The 16,588-nt window shown below is 44.5% G+C and overlaps 1 protein-coding gene across 1 annotated transcript in view; it reads right to left on the bottom strand.

The window, feature by feature from the left end:
* Nucleotides 1-14,441: 14,441 nt before the first annotated feature.
* Nucleotides 14,442-16,588, bottom strand: part of GPR157 (G protein-coupled receptor 157) — a 79,107-nt gene continuing 76,960 nt past the window's right edge. Inside the window, exon 5 of the mRNA XM_077458054.1 lies at nt 14,442-16,218. Within this exon, the coding sequence (XP_077314180.1) occupies nt 15,991-16,218 (228 nt within the window). The 3' untranslated portion in view covers nt 14,442-15,990. The remainder of the gene's footprint in view (nt 16,219-16,588) is intronic.

Genomic DNA, 16,588 nt, shown 5'->3' with positions numbered 1-16,588 from the left:
ATTGTAGAAGCGGCTATTGACTATGGTTCCATGTTTATTCGCTTTTTTGTACACTGACTCTTATATCAAAAGAAATCTGTACAAAGCTCTTCTTTTTTTTTTAAACCTGTTGAGGAGTGGCAATTGGTGACATCTTTTTACAGCAACCAGAAACTCACCATAGCGAGAGCCTGGAACTCCCAAACCCTTATGCCGCATACACATGACTGGACTTTTCGACGGACTAGGTCAGACGGTCTTCCCGACGGACTTTCGGCGGAGTTCCGTCAGACTTTCCGAATGAACGGACTTGGACACGCCCAATCACACCAGTCTGATGGATTCGAACGTGATGACGTACAACCGGACTAGAATAAGGAAGTTCATAGCCAGTAGTCAATAGATGCCCTAGCATAGGGTTTTGTCCGTCAGACTAGCATACACACGAACGGATTTCTCTATAGGAACTGGGTCTGGCGGAGTTCTGGCCGAAAAATTTGACACGTGTTCTATTTCTAAAGTCTGTCAGATTTTTGGACAGCAAAGACCAGATGGAGCCCACACACGATTGAATTGTCCGATGGATTCGTTCCGTCGGATCTTTGCTGTCTAAAAGTCCAGTCGTGTGTATGCGACATTCGTTTCGAGGTAGTAAAACACTGAATGAACATTATGATTAATGGGAAATTAACGGCCATTTTCCATGATAGTCACAAAAAATTTCTCAGAGTTTGACAGCCTAGGACAGTGATGGCGAACCTTGGCACCCCAGATGTTTTGGAACTACATTTCCCATGATGCTCAGCTACACTGCAGAGTGCAGGAGCATCATGGGAAATGTAGTTCCAAAACATCTGGGGTGCCAAGGTTCGCCATCACTGGCCTAGGATTTCCCAAGCCTAGCCCTTGCAATTTGACAATCTCCTTTTGTCGATTTGATGACCCCTAATCCACTGATCCCTGAGGCGCTTTTATCTTCTTTTTTTTTTCTCCTTTCCTCAATTTTCTCTTCTAGCTTTTTTTTTTTTTTGCTTTCAGCTTTCCACTTTTTTTCCCCCTATCTTTTTCTCTGTTTCTCCTTTTAATTAGTGTGCAAGCTTATTAGGCCATTAGAATAATGCCTGGTTATGACAGGGTTTGGATTCCTTGTTGTATTTTCACTGCGGAATTGCCACTTCTCTCACTTGACACTTGAGACAATAATAATATGATGGGCTGTAGTTTTGCTTTTCTTGTGATTATTGTGAAGTTCTGGACTCACTTATTGTTCTTATTGTATGAAACTAGGACTATGTTATATGTGCAATTCCCATACATACTTACATTTTGTATGTTGTGCAATTGTCTACTTGCCAGCTCTGTTTCTTGCATTTTAATGACAAAGCTTTTGTAAAAAAACAAAACAAAGTGATTTACATATATAAATGACATGTCAGTTTCCTGCTTACTACACTGTGCCGAAGTCAAGGTGCATAGCCATTTAGATATAACATTTTACAGTGGTGCCCTCTAGTGAAGGAAAAATGTAATGCAACTAAATGCCAGGACAAAGCTGGTATGCATACAGGAGGCAGATAAATGCAGTCTGGTGTCACGGAATGTACATTACAAAGGTTGTTACGTGTAAAGCCTGCAGTATAGATGTAAACCATACCTGAATAGCATTTGTTTGCAATTTGTATTATATATAATTGGTATTTTTGGGCAATAATACTTATGTAGCCATTCCCAGCCAGGCAACCATCCCTGCAGTCACACAGAGACATAGAACAGTCCATAAGCTTTATTTTTTTTTTATTGAAGGGATTGAACTTGGGTGGGAAATTATGGGATGTCTGGGAAAATTCATTGCAACTTGCTTGGGACTTCTATATGCACTCCAGTCTTCTCTCCAGCACAAACTCCATCCATTTAAAAGTCAGCAGCTACAAAAAGTGCATCTGCTGACTTTTAATAAACACTCACCTGTTCCATGGTCCATCGATGTGGGTGCACAAAGCCTCATTACTCTCCCCCTCCTCTCCGCGGTGCTGGCATTGTAACTGTGGGCGCCCAGCTGGGGCTTCACAACAGGGCGTGCACTGCGCATGTGTGAGCCACGCTGCACGTTGTGAATGGCCGGGCAATCTTCTGGGTCCTGTGATGTGTCCCAAAAGATTTCAAGGAGGGAGGGGGGCAAGAGGTGAACTTTCTTGCACTGCCAGGGGAGGAAATGGGAGCTGGATGACTGTCAAAACTGGGTACCTTCTCCCCCCCGAAAAAAGCTGACATGCCAAAGCGGAAGTTTCATTTTTGGGTAGAACTCTGCTTTAAGACCTCTTATTCTTCACTCCTCCAGCACTTCGCTGCATTACATTACTCCTCCAGCACATCCCTTGCTGCAGACTGTTACTCCTCCAGACTAGAAAGCACTGCATGGTTAGGCCTAACACTAACTCAGCCAGGCCTCAGGCCCCTGTGGTGTAGAAATAGTTCAGGCGCCAACTGTCTTCTATTAAGCTACCAATCACAGACAGCTCTCTTCAGGCCCTGCCAGCCAGCCTGGGTACAATGACCTCTTTCCACTGCCCTTCCCACAGTCCTTTCATCTGGTTCTGCACCCATTTTAAACTGCAATCTCCCAGTTCTCTCAGGCATGCCTCCCCAGTCCTCCCGACTGTGCTTCACTCACCAGCCCTCCAGGCTGCGACCAGTTGCCCTCCCTGGAGTCTCATAGCAGTGTTCTGTCACGCTGTCCTCTCTCTCTCTCTCATGTGCCTCTTCACTCCTTCTGGATGCACCTGAACCCCCGGCCCAGGATCACCCCCCACACTAGGGAGCTCCCCATGGGCCCCAACAGCCTCCACACTCTCTCACTCCAGCTCTTTCACCCAACGACTCCTTACCAGCTGGGCTGACCCTGGATATTTAAGAAGGCCTACCCCCTTCCAATCCAAGGTGGGGATTAGTCAAGGCTCCTTGGAATACCCCAGGTAGCTCCACCTCTCCTCCTCTCTAGCGCCTTCTAGAAAGAGGGAGGTGACAGTGATGCTACCAATGAGGCACCCAGCCCTTCCCTGAGCCACTCCCAGACCAAAGCAAAAAACAAGAAATCCTACCCACCAGCTAGGCCTGCCTAAATTTTCCTGCTCTCCATAAAAATCCTTGCTATAGCATCTACTTAACTAGAGGGTGCTACACTAAAGCCTCGTACAATTGGATTTTCCGCAGACAAAGCACCACACTTTTGTCCAAAGGGTGTGAGCCGTGAACTAGTCTTGCATACAAACAGTACACAATTGTTGGCCAACAAACATGAACGTAGTGCCGTACTAGATGTACTACAAGCCGATAAAGAAGAAGTTCAATTGTCAGGCACCAGCCTTTGGGCTTCTTCTGCTAATTTCGTGTTAGTAGAAGTTTGGTGAGTGTTGATTCGTGCTTTTCAGTTTGTTTCTGAATGGCCGTTCGTCAACCAGCCATGTTGTGGAATTGGAGGAGATAACATGTTATTTATTATTGGCCTTAGAGTTATTGCTTTGACCCAAGTCCAGTCCAGGAACTAGACATGTGCAATTCGTTTCGTACAAATCAAAAATTTGCTTCCAAATTTTGTACAAAATACGAAATTTAATTTACGAATTTCGGATCCAAATTCCGTTACAACGGAAACGTGACTGGTGTTTTGTTGACCAGAGGTTTTCTTCTGCTGCTGAGTGAGGGTTGGGAAAATGATCTTTCCTGACAGACTCCATGGCAGCCTACGTATGGGTTAATCCCGCCCCCTCATACCTCATAGGACCCCACTCCCATAAATCTTTGCTCTGGCCCAGAGGCCGTGTTCCTTTTTTGTCCTCCTCCTAGGACCAAGATGAAGTCTTACCTTTTCATGACGTTTTCTGTAATCCAGGCCTGGCGGTGTGCACGGCGATACGTTGGTGGTTAGCGGTGATCCTCTTTGGAGTCCAGCAATCCTAGCTATTAGCAGGTGGACATGGGCGATATGATGCAATACCATGAAGAGCTTACTAACCTGGCCATTGGCAGGCAAGCAGTAATATGGTCAAACGTCCCAGCTACTAGCGGGAGGCCTTGTAAATGCCCGATCGTGCGGTGGGTCGAGCGAACAGCTCCCCAGTCCCAGGTTCTGGTCCAGATCATGCCGTGGTGGTGGTAATGTACAAAGATATTCGTTTTATGGCAGCCGTATCTCTGTGTTTTGTGTGTCTCCTTATTTTTCTATCAAGCTCCAGTGAGTGGCCATGGCAACTGGAGCGCAGCTGCGTTCCAGTTCGCCGTTTCAGGAAGTCGCAGGACCTGTCTGCGCATCCGCAAGCCGCAAACAAAGATTCTGTGCTTGGTTTATGCAGGCATGGTTTCACCAAAATGGCAGCGGCGGTCGTGTAAGCGATTGGTCGGCAGCAGGTGGCGACGTTTTTCCGGCGCAGGCGCGCTGTGGGGCGGTGACATCATTGATGGCGGCAGATTTAAATAGTTGTCAAAGCAGCTATTCCTTGGGATGACTTGCAGGCTTATATGGCGGTTTCCCCAGACACTGGTCTCTGGTTTACAAGGTAAATTGTTTGCTGCATGCTCCCTAGGTACTGGCTACATTTGTTATGTGCTCTCATGTCTGTTGTTACTCCTGTTTCTCATAAGGCTTTAATGGTTCATTTTAGTTTCAAACTGCCTTGCCATGGCTCTGTCACTGCCCTCCTGTGGCCAACCCAGCACTGCAGGTAGAAGTTAGTTATTTTCTGCCTGTGAGGCTTGGGTTCACTCATTCAGGAGCTCTTAACCCTTTCTTTTTCACTCAGCCCTTCTAGGTCTGAACACCAAACCATGGCAAAGACCATTCTAGGTCTCAGTCGTCACTCCTCTTCAAGCTCCAGATGTCATAGATCTCCCTTTAGATCTAGGTACCACAGAGAGGAATCTAAAACCACCTCTGCCCTTCCAAAGCGACACGGAGGGGTGGCGTTACCAGACGTTCGACAGTATTATAGTGCCTCCCATCTGAGTAGAGTGCTTGACTGGACCCGCAACCTTCCCACTAAATTGTGGGCCCAGATAGAACAACAACAGTGTCCGGTCCCGCTGAGGTCTGCCCTATGGTGCAGGGCGGCGCTGCCGAGGGAAGTGAAGACCCATCCGCTGATAGGCAACACCCTGTATCAGAGTGAGAGGGCGGCGCTTCAACGCTCCCTAACGACCACGTCGTCCCCCCAGACACCGATTCTAGGTAATCCTAGATTCCCGCCGGGCCTACCATCGACGCAGTTTCGTCGTTTACGTGACTCCGACCTTACTAAGGCATCTCAGTTTGTAACACGAGACGGCTGGGTTTCTATTGGTGCCCTTATGGACCGCAGGGGTCCCTACGGTTTAGATTTTTGGGATGCCGTGCGTCTGCATCACTTCCTCCAATCTATCCCGAACCCCTTGGCTCACTCTAGATCGCTGACGGTATTTGAGGAGTACTTCTCTGGCACAGAACCTATCCCCCGACTTCTTTCTCAAATGTATGGGCTCTTAAACACGCCGCCGCCAACGCACCAGATCTCCAGTCTTGCGAAATGGGAGAGGGACTTGGGCTACACCTTTACGCCCGCACAGATTACGCGGGTTTTACGGTTTACCCTAAAGTCCTCCATATGCACCAAAACACAGGAGTTGAATTATAAAATCCTCACAAGATGGTACCTGACCCCTAGCCGCCTCCACCTTGTTTTCCCGGACACGCCCGCACATTGCTGGCGCTGCGGGGAAGACCGGGGTACGCTCCTACATGTTTTTTGGTCCTGTCCCAAGCTCTTGGACTTTTGGACTGCAGTCCGCAATATTGTCCAGAAGTTCACGGAATGGCAGGTCCCAAATGATCCAGCCTTTTTCCTTTTACACTTATCGGACTTGCCCCCTAAGAGATACGCGCGGTCAATCTTGCGCCATCTTACCAACGCGGCCAAATCTTGTATTCCTCTGCTATGGAAACAGCAAACTCCCCCTTCCGTAGCCATGTGGTTGAGGAAGGTGGAAGAAATTAACAAAATGGAAGATTTGATACTGACTGCTCAAGATAGGCAGGAAGTATACCGGAAAACGTGGTCACTCTGGAATGTGTTTGTGTACTCGACAGAAGGTAGAGCCCTTTTGGGACACTAAGGGGAGTCGGAGGGACTGACAAACATTCAGGCGGGGGACTCCGAGTTTCCTCCGTTTCCCTTTCCCAATCCTTTCCTTCCCCCTCCTTCCCCCATCCTCCCTTTCCTAAATTCTTCACCCCATCCGCTTATTAGCTCTTTCTTCTACACCATTCCCCCCCCATCCTCTTCTGCTTTTCTCATCTCCCCCCCCTCTTTTCTTTTTCTTATGTTTTTACAACGTTGCAAACTGTTCCCTTATGCATGCGACCTACTGATTACCTACAGTGGCTGCGAGTTCGGCCGCTAGATCTAGACCTTGAGTTACTCACTGTACTTGGTATATTTGTGGACCCCCTTGCCGGTTTTGGCAGAGGGGGGACTTCTACTGAGGTCGATCACATATGAAGGTGTATTAAGTAGTTGATAGTCGCATTTCCTGTTAATGTGCTGCACACTATGGAGGCTGCGACCTTCACTGTCTTTATTGTCACTTTTTGTCCCTCTTTTTTTTTCCCCTGGGGGATCTACCCCATGTATGTGAAAACCTTGAATAAACTTATATTTGCAAAAAAAAAAAAACCACCTCTGGGTGACACTCTCACCATCACTCCAGCCGCTCCTGTGAGGAAAGCCTGCTAGGTATGCGGGGCCCAGGTTCCTGAATGCAAATCCCTCTGCGAGCGATGCTTTTCTAAAGCCGCAAGAGAAAGAGAGAGGGTGGAGACCATCAAGTGGAAACACTGGTCAGAAAGGTGGTCCGTGAGACACTGAGTAAAGCAGATTCTGGTCATACCCATAACCCTGCTGGTGACACTATGTCAATCCCTATTAGGGATGATTTAGAGGCTCCAGGCCCCTCATAGCCGAGCCATCCCTCAATTGAAGCCTCAGACCGTGAGGTGGAGGTAGGTGACCCTGGTGCAGGTTTTGAATTTGCCCTAGTACCACAGCTGGTCAAAGCTGCCAAAGAAACTTTGAGATGGGAAGAGCCAGTGGAGGCACCCTCCAAACAGAGGAAATATTTTAAACACCGCAAAAAAAGACGCCCCAATTTCCCCTTTTTGGGTGTACTTGGCACAATAATTACTGATGAATGGGGTGGTGTTGAAAGGAAGAATTGCCTATTAACGAAGGTATCAAAAATATATCCATTTAAAAGCAAGGATTTAAAACACCTGAAGTCGGCTCCTCTCATTGATGCAGCCCTATTGAGCTTGGTGAGGCACGTCACACTTCCATTGGAGGATACTATTTCCTTTAGGGTTGGCCTGGAGAGAAAAATTGATAAGGATCTACATTACAGCAGGTATGACCTACAAACAAGCTCTAGCTCGTGCAGCTCTTTCTAAAGCGTTGGAAGTCTGGACGGACAACGTAGATGCTTCTCTGAAGAGCATGTCGGAAGAAGTGGCCAGGAGTTCACCTATTCATGAGCTAAGGTTGGCAGCGGCTTTTCTGGGTGAGGCTTCCCTAGACATAATTTGCCTGGTGGCTTGGATCATGCTGCCATCTGTCATGGCTATACGTGCCTTGTGGCCAGAAGAGAACACAGCTCAGGCAAGGTTCAGATAGAGCAAGGGATGCTCACCGCTATAGGCCTGGCCAGGAGTTCAGGAAGACCTGAAAAAAAAAAAAACAGCCTTCAGGCCAAACGTTTTTAAAGGTGCATCTTCCGGTGGACAAGTAGCCCCTAAGTCTTTACGATATTGTGCCTGCCCAGACAGAGCGAGTCGGCATGCTTGCCTCTAAAGCTCATTCTCCTGTCCTATGCAGACTCCCTTGTGGCTCAAGGCACTGCAATTCCAGTTCCAGCCGAGTAAAGGTTTTAAGGGGTCTACTCGCCCCTCTTCATGCTGTAAAATTAAAAAAAAAAAAAAACAGCTCCTGGAGGCCAGTTATAGACGGAATCCACTTGAAATCTTTTATCAAGAAGGAGAAGTTCAAGATGGAGACACTACTCACGATCAGTCAAGCAATCCAGCCAAGCAATTGGCTTGTGTCTATAGACCTGAAGGATGCCTACTTCTATGTTCTGATAGCATCAGCATTCCAGAAATACCTTCGCTTTACTATCAATAAAATCCATCTGCAGTTCACCTGTGTCCCCTTCGGGCCTATGACATCGCCTTGTGTGTTTTCAAAACTATTGTTGGCTGTCGTGGCTCTGATCAGCTCCAGAGGTATCTGTCAGTATCACTATCTAGACGACCTGTTGTTATCTCGGAACAGGGAGCAGTTGCTGATCCCAGGTCATCTCCACTCTACTCGAGTTCAGTTGGCTTCTGAATTTAAAAAAGAGCCATCTGGATCCTACGCAGTCCCTGGTGTTCCTCGGGGCACACTTAAACACTATCAAGAGCACCATCTCGTTACCCCTGGAAAAATTCCAGGAACCTAGGACGGAGTTTGGCTTGCAATGTCATCCTCTCATCTCTGAGCCTCTCAATGCCTATAGATCGTCGGCACCATGGTGGCAACAACACCCATGGTAAAGTGGGCTCGGTGGAAAATGTGGCCCTTTTAAGAAGGGCTTCCTCCAGCAGTGGGATCCAGGGCTTCGGGATCACGCTATCCGAATAACCTCATCCATGCGGGAGAGCCTTCCTTGGTGGCTACAACAGAGGAACCTTCCTCAATTGTCACTCCATCGCACCTTTGTCTTGGGTCACCATCACTATAGATGCCAGCAACAGGGGCTGGGGCACTCTCTGCCTGACAGAAGTAGCCCAAGACATATGGAACTTTCCCTCTTACAGCATAGTCTCCAATGTTCTGGAACTCCGGGCAGCGTTCTGCCTGACAGAAGTAGCCCAAGACATATGGAATTTTCCCTCTCACAGCATAGTCTCCAATGTTCTGGAACTCCGGGCAGCGTTCTGCACTCTGAAGTCCTTTTACCACATAACAGCCAGAGCCTCAGTCCTCCTAAGACTAGACAACACGACGGCAGTCGCATACATCAAGAGACAGGGGTAGTCGAAGTCTTTCCCTGTCAAAGGGAGCAGAGCCCATCATGATTTGGGCCCAGAAAAACCTGGCCGACCTGACAGCTATCCATCTCCCTGGAGTCCAGAACGTTTAGGCAGATTTTCTGTCAAGAGTTTTTTTCTCTGGACAACGAATGGACTATCCCCTCCGAAGTCTTCAGATGGGTCCGGGACTTCTCTCGTTGGGAGTCATTCTGGAAGTAGACTTGTTTGTCTCCCCGTGCAACTTCAGACTAAAGAGATACTACATGAGGTCTCGGTGTCCCCAGGCTTTCAGATAGATGCTCTGACAGACCATTGGCGGTTCCACAGGGCCTATGCCTTTCCCCCGGTTCCTGTCATTCTCTGGTTTCTGTCAAGGCTCAGGATGGAAGAAGTGGAGATAGTCCTGTACTTTGCAGACAGGCCATGGTTTCCACTGCTGATGCAACTCCAACCAAGGTCCTCTACCCTCCAAAACATATCTCCTATCACAAGAGGCAATTCTACATCTATGCCCGGACCATCTACATCTGATCTAGTTCTTGAGAGGGGAAGGTTGGAGGCCCTAGGCTGTCCAAGTAGGGCCATCTCCACATTATTAAATGCCAGAAGAGCAGGCACCAACAGGGTCTACCAGAGGATTTGGAAAAAGTATGTACACTACACCTCTTCTACTGCAGGTTCTTGCAATAACCCAAAGATACATGATATCCTGGGCTTTCTACAATCGGGCTTGGATCTCTCATTGTCAGTCAGCTCGCTGCAAGTCCAAGTGTCTGCAATTTTTGCCTTTTTTATAGGTGTTTCCTGGGTTAGACACCCTCTTACTCAGTAGTTTTTAAGGGGAGCAATAAGGCTCAGACCTCAGAAAAAGCCAAGATTCTCTAATTGGGATCTTGTCCTGGTTTTCTTTTCTCAGGTAGAGAGTTGGAACATGAAGATCAATCCTCTATCAAATGAATCTCTCTAACAGTTGCTTTCTTGGTGGCTATAACATCGGCCAAGAGGATCTCTGATATCAGCTCTCTGGGATTTCTTTTCTTTCTTTTTCCTGATTGGGTAGTTTTAATTCCTATGTTGGGTTCAAACCCTAAAGTGGCATCTGTGTTTCATGACAATTAAGAGATTGCTCTTCCATCATTCAGATCTACCAAGGATTCCAGTGTTTATCGCTTAGTTGTTGGAAGAGCTCTGAGTCAGTATCTTGAGCCTACAGCTTCTTTCTGTCAGACTGACCACCTGTTTGTTCTTTTTATGGGAAGAATAAGGGAATGCGTGCCTCTTCCAGATCTATCGCAGCATGGATTGTTCAGGCCATTCAGTGGGCTTACAAAGCCAAGGGCTTGGCGCCTCCAGAAGCGGTGACTGCTCACTCAACTAGAAGTGTGTCTTCTTCAGGGGCGGCATCACATCACGTGGCTCCAGAAGTTATTTGCAAGGCGGCCTTGTGGTCTTCAATTAACACGTTCATAGCACACTATTGCATAGAGCCAGCCTTGTTATCGTTTCTTGAGTTTGGTTTATGTATCTTGTCTGATGGTGCCTATTAAACCTTTTTCTTTTGTCCAGCACTCTGCCCACCCGGGTGTGTATGGTTAGTTATTTTGCATACGTAGGCTGCCATGGAGTCTGTCAGGAAAACGGAAAATTTATATCAAATACTTACCGTAATTTTCCTTTCCTGATGGACTCCATGGCAGCAGGAGTTCCCTCCCAGTGGCTGGAGTAGGCTAAATTATGGAACACGGCCTCTGGGCCAGAGCAAAGATTTATGGGAGTGGGGTCCTATGAGGTATGAGGGGGCGGGATTAACCCATACGTAGGCTGCCATGGAGTCCATCAGGAAAGGAAAATTACGGTAAGTATTTGATATAAATTTTCAGTTTTTTTAATATGGGAGAGGGAGACTGGTACTGGTAGTCGATGGGAGATTCAGAATGGGACAAAATAAGAATTTTCGTTAATTACGATTATTCGTTATGTTGAAGTTAAAAACCCAGGAAGGAAGACAGAACAGGGATGGTGGGAGCCTCTCATAATGATAAATTCATCATAACGAATGTTCGTAATTGTTACAAAAAGTTAACGAACCCAACGAAAAATTTGTATTTCGGACACAAAATCTGAATTAACGGCCAATACGAAACGGAACGAAACAAAATGAAACACATTTATTGATGGCACACATGTCTACCAGGAACAGGAGGATTTCTTGGACCAAAAATTGGTTGCTTTATTAATTGTGACCAATTATGTCATATGCCTTTGCTGCAGGAGCTCCAGGAGAATAATGCGGATGATGGACCCCTGCTTTCACCAACTCTTGTTGACCCCCTATATTAAGAATCAGGATTTTTTTGGTTGAATAATGATTTGAGTATAGTTTTGGATGCATAGAATGCACTTTTTGGTTAAGTTCTATTGGCAGATGTGTCTAATTTTATTTGTTTTTTGTTTTTGAATGCGCAATAAAAAAAATTGTGGAGAATACTTGGCTATGTGTTTTACTTCAAATGACAGTTTGTATTTTTTTAAATGTAGCTGCCTACTCCCAATGTAAAATTAACAAGGGGCACCAATATAGTTGTATCTTTGATCTTAAAAACTAAGAGATAAATGGTGTTGTAGTAACCTGCACCAAAAATAAATAACAAGCATAATAATATTACTTTTGATATCACTAGAAAAAAAAAAAAGCCTTTGAAAATGTGTTTGCAATAACTCCATCAGTATCACCAGCAAAGCAGCTTCATTATCATCCCATTAAAGAAGAGAATGTGCACTGCATTCCGAGATTTCAGAATTTGCCACGTCACGAATGTTAATTCTCCATTATGAACGCTAGTTTACAAGACCGACCGCTTCTGGCTTGTCCTTGCTTCGAAGCATGCGTGTTTGTACTTTGGACTTGTGTGACAGACTTGTGTACAGACGATAGGAAAATCTGACAACAGAGCATTGTCCACTGAAAATTTACTAGCCTGCCATCCAACATTTGTTGGCGGAAAGTTGGCCAACAATTGTCTGATGGAGCGTACCAACGGTCAGATTTTATACAGTCTGTCATGATACAATTCCCGGATGAAAATCCAATCGTGTGTACGAGGCTTTACTTTCTGCTTGTTTGCATAATTTAAGCATTTAAGTGCAGATCTCTTAAAGCTATTTTCTGCATCCATACATTCAGTCCAGCGATGGCTATATGGCATTTCTTAGGGCAGGTTTTCTGATAATGACAATATTGGAACATACCCATGTAAGGTGTGTTAAAGCATCCACTTGTAATCATTGAAAGCCCGTCACATGACAACCAAGCATCAACAGAATTTATAGATGGGGATAGAACTTTGTAACCCTATAAACAGGAAGAAGTGACTGAACAATAACCTTTATTTATTATTATACAGCATTTATATAGCGCCGACAGTTTACGCAGCGCTTTACAACATTATGACAGGATCACCAAGTGTAATTTTAATGAGATTTGCAGATTTAAAAAGATTGATTGTATTACACCCCCACCTCTTGTTGAAACAGCGAGTAAAATGTAAAAAAAAAAAAAAAAAAAAAAAAAATCTGTAGAGGAAAAAGTTAGCTAAAATACTTAACCTTCCCCCAGATTCTGCCCATGGTGCGTAGGCAACTGTGATGCCATCCTTCTTCCAGAGAGATTTGGTAAATGCAAAGTAGCCTAAATCTAGTGAAAAGATGCTCTCAACACGGCCCCAGCATCTTCTTATGCGACGGAGTGCTCACCATTCCCAGTCACCTCCTGCACTACAGAAGCCAAGGGAAAGGTAAGTAAAATTTGTAGGTTGTTTTTTTTCTCCCTGTTACAAAAATAGAGTGGAGACATTTAAAAAGTGGACCATGAAGTGCAAGGTCCACTTTAACAGATTAAAGCTTGTATGAACTTTGAATGATGGAGTTTATCTCTATGTTACTTAGATCAGACAACATCCTCTGAAGCTGACCATATATGATTAGTCCCCCCATTTAGAAAAAAAAAAAAAAACGGATTCCTCCATCCACATGAATGAGATGGATGGAGGAATTTCCCACATGAGGACATTGTATTCCGACAGGAGGACCCACTGATTACCTGCAGCCACTGATAGGAAAAAAGATTTCCAACATCTCATTTTGACAGAGGTTGATTATTTGATTGATAGCCACATATTGATTAAAATTTGATGAGTCCCTGCTAAAAACGGGCAAATTTAAAGTGTACTGTATTGTCAGCTTTTGGCCTCTTTCACAGGAACAATCCATTCAGGGCCGCCTGTCAGTTTTTTAGGCAGACCTGAACGCATTCTCTATGGAGCGTCGGATGTCAGCGGTGACATGTCCGCTGACATACAACCTGCTCCAATCTGAAAAAGTGTGACGGAGGAAAAATCTACTTTTTCCTCCGTCTGTGGATCGGATGACGACGGACTCTGCGGTCCGTCATCATCCAATCTCCCATAGGGGAGAGCGGTGTTCTGACAGGTCTGTCCCTGCACAGTGTGCAGAGACAGACCTGTCATCTTCCTGCATAGCGGGGATTGACGGAGCGATCCCCACTGAGCAAGCAGATGTTCACTGGGTGGATCATCACAGATCCATCCTTTGTGAAAGAGGCCTTAGTCTTATGCCTATGGGAAGTGTATCATGTAAACGCTAAATACAAAAAAAAAAAAAAAAGAAAGGTGCAGCGCCATGCAACAGAAATACTGTAAATGAAAACAGAAATGTCCATAAGGCATAATAAGCCCCATAAAACTCAAATGTGTGTGCAGGGATCTGCGAGCCACCAAGAGGAAAGCTGACCTAGTAAAAACAAAAAAGGCAAGATTCAGCTTGCGGGTCTCGTGTTTGACAGGTGCTCTAGAGGATAGTTTTCATCAGTCATGGGCGGTTTTGCTGTTGTAATGACAGTCTATGCTTCTGGAGAGTGTTAAATTCACAAGGAGTCGGTGGTCAGTCTTCTGAACACATTGGATCTGCGATCAGTTGTGGTGGATGGATGTTTTTTCATCATCTTTTTTCACCATTTATTGAGTTTTATGGGATTTTAATCCGCCTTATAGACTTTTCTGTTTTCACTTCATGTTGAATAGCACTGCTCATTTAGTATTGTTTGGGATTTGATATACGGTCCTCTTGATAGCGGCCTTTACACACTTATGTTTCAGAGCACAAATGTTCACATATTTATTATGTAAATGCTGTTCAGGTGGCAGGTACTTCAGGTGGCAGGTATTTACCTGACTGACATGGGGCATCTAAGTATCATTAGAAATAGATGGAAGCCATGATCCATTTACTAATTGCAGAACATACAACAGATCACAAAGATCCCAGTCTGTACTCAGCAGGAAAACACAAGTTCAATATGTAGAAATACGTTTATTATAGCTCACATCAGTTTGTAGAAAAATCACATGGTCTCTAGGTTCTATAAAGAAGGCACTTTCTCCATCTAAAAACACCAGCATGAATCGAGCAAAAACAAGTGAATATATGCATTTGGAATAATTATACAGATAGTGGCAGAACATGGGAGGTGCATCAATCTATTATAACAGGGAACAGAGCTGCTATGTACCCTCCTAGTGAAAACTCAATCATGAAAGGGGTCACTCTGTGTGTGGTATAATGGATCACTGAATAGATCTACAGAGCATTATTTTTTAAGGCTACACATCTCTATCTCACGGGAGTACAGCTCTTCTTCACTGGCCTCTATGATTAAGGAGACTACACACCATATTTGAATGCAAAAGTGAACGGAAGATGTTATTTAGGTAGTCAGGTTTCTATTGCTGTCTGTGTCCCTATTAGGATATTGTCCCCTCAGTTCCTGTAACTGCAGTTTTGGGATGTTACAAGTTTGCTAAATCAACCAGTTTTCTGAATCTTCTTTTTGGTTACAAAGGCAAGATCTTTGCATAGGAGTTCTCTGCCCTGTCCACCTGCCTAAAATTACTTGGAGGCAACATTCTGACTGCCATCCATTTCACATCGTAGAAAACAAGGATCAGGAATAAGAAAGATTAATTTCTGCTATTCCTACAGGAGGCCACAGCTAACACCAACCTCTAGGTCTTACCAACTAAAGATGTAAAAGATGTACAAAGGCACACAATGATTCATCCTAACAAAACAGGAGGCTTAAACCTTAATACTACTAATATCTCAACTTCAAAACATCTACAATACCATTGTTGTAGGCAAAACCCCAAGACCTTTTACCACCAGTTTGAGAAAAATTGCACAGATAAGTATTTGTAGTCTAGGAATAAATCCTAGCATGATCACATGTAAATTAAAATTTTATAAATTTGGTGATCAGCTGTTATGCAACTGGACCAGTAAAATAATACATAACAGAGTTATGGCCAAGTCCGTCCAAGGGTTACAAAGTTTCTGATGATCAAAAATTTTATTAGAAACATGTAAAAAACAGTTTTAGCCTCAATGGCAGATTAATAAAGTTTGCATGATCAAGAAGACGCCTGCACAGGTTCTGAAAAAGTTATAACCCATAGAAGCCACTCAGACTTAGACTTCAAAAGACTGAATAGATGCTTTGGGTTACACATGACATTAATACGCTTCTTGGAATTGCTTTCATAAATAAGCACCAAGCAAACATTGAAAATGTATACATTTCATACAGCCAGCTCAAGGTTCTAATGAATTGTAAACAGTGGTTTTCAAAAGTGCACAATGTTCAATAATTCTGTACAATAAATATTGCATAGAAAATAACATCATGGAAAGTGCGTAGAACAGACTCTCTCAATCCTGTACAACAACTTTGTTACACAGGGCACACTAAAGCTCCATTTAGGTAGCTTATCATTGTAACTACACTTGTCAAAGCCAGTGAAAGCGATATGGTCTGCCTGTCTATCAGGAAGATAAAGACACAATCAAGTACTAGGCTGATGTGGTGTCCACGTCTGGCTGTCAAGCAATCCCGATGTGGAACCATAGCCTGACGGATATCCCTCAGACACAGCACTCTCCCTGACATCACCAGAGCCAGGCGATCCATAACAACACCAACAGAGTGATTTCAGCAGACGGTTTCTGATGACACGAGTACATAAAACGAACATAATGCAGTTTGCGCCACCCTGGAAGCTATTTCCAATACCCTGCAAATGAGGAAAAATAAAATTGATCAGGACATAGAAAACTCATAACATTTTACATTGATACATTCACACATTGGGTGGTTTCTTCTCAACTAAAACGCAGCTAAAATTGCAACACTTTACTTGAACACTGAAATACCAAGTGTAGGGATATTGAGTATTGCATCATAATACATTTGAACATTTTATTTTGATTTTATTTTTATGTTGAAATTATTTTATATTGAAACCGTACTCAAATAAAGTGTTTCTCAACCTTTTTTCCAGTCAAGGCACCCTTTAAAATTCTGCATAATCTTGAGGCACCTCATTCTAAAATGTAAAAAACTAAACTAATAGTTAACACAACAACATCCACACACAATAGACA

Source organism: Lithobates pipiens, unplaced genomic scaffold (genome assembly GCF_037356315.1).
Source record: "Lithobates pipiens isolate NorthernLeopardFrog02 unplaced genomic scaffold, aLitPip1_a1.2 Scaffold_27, whole genome shotgun sequence".
NCBI classification, from domain to species: Eukaryota; Metazoa; Chordata; class Amphibia; order Anura; family Ranidae; genus Lithobates; species Lithobates pipiens.
Note: the sequence above shows the minus strand (reverse complement) of the source record. Positions and strands in the feature narration are given on the sequence as shown.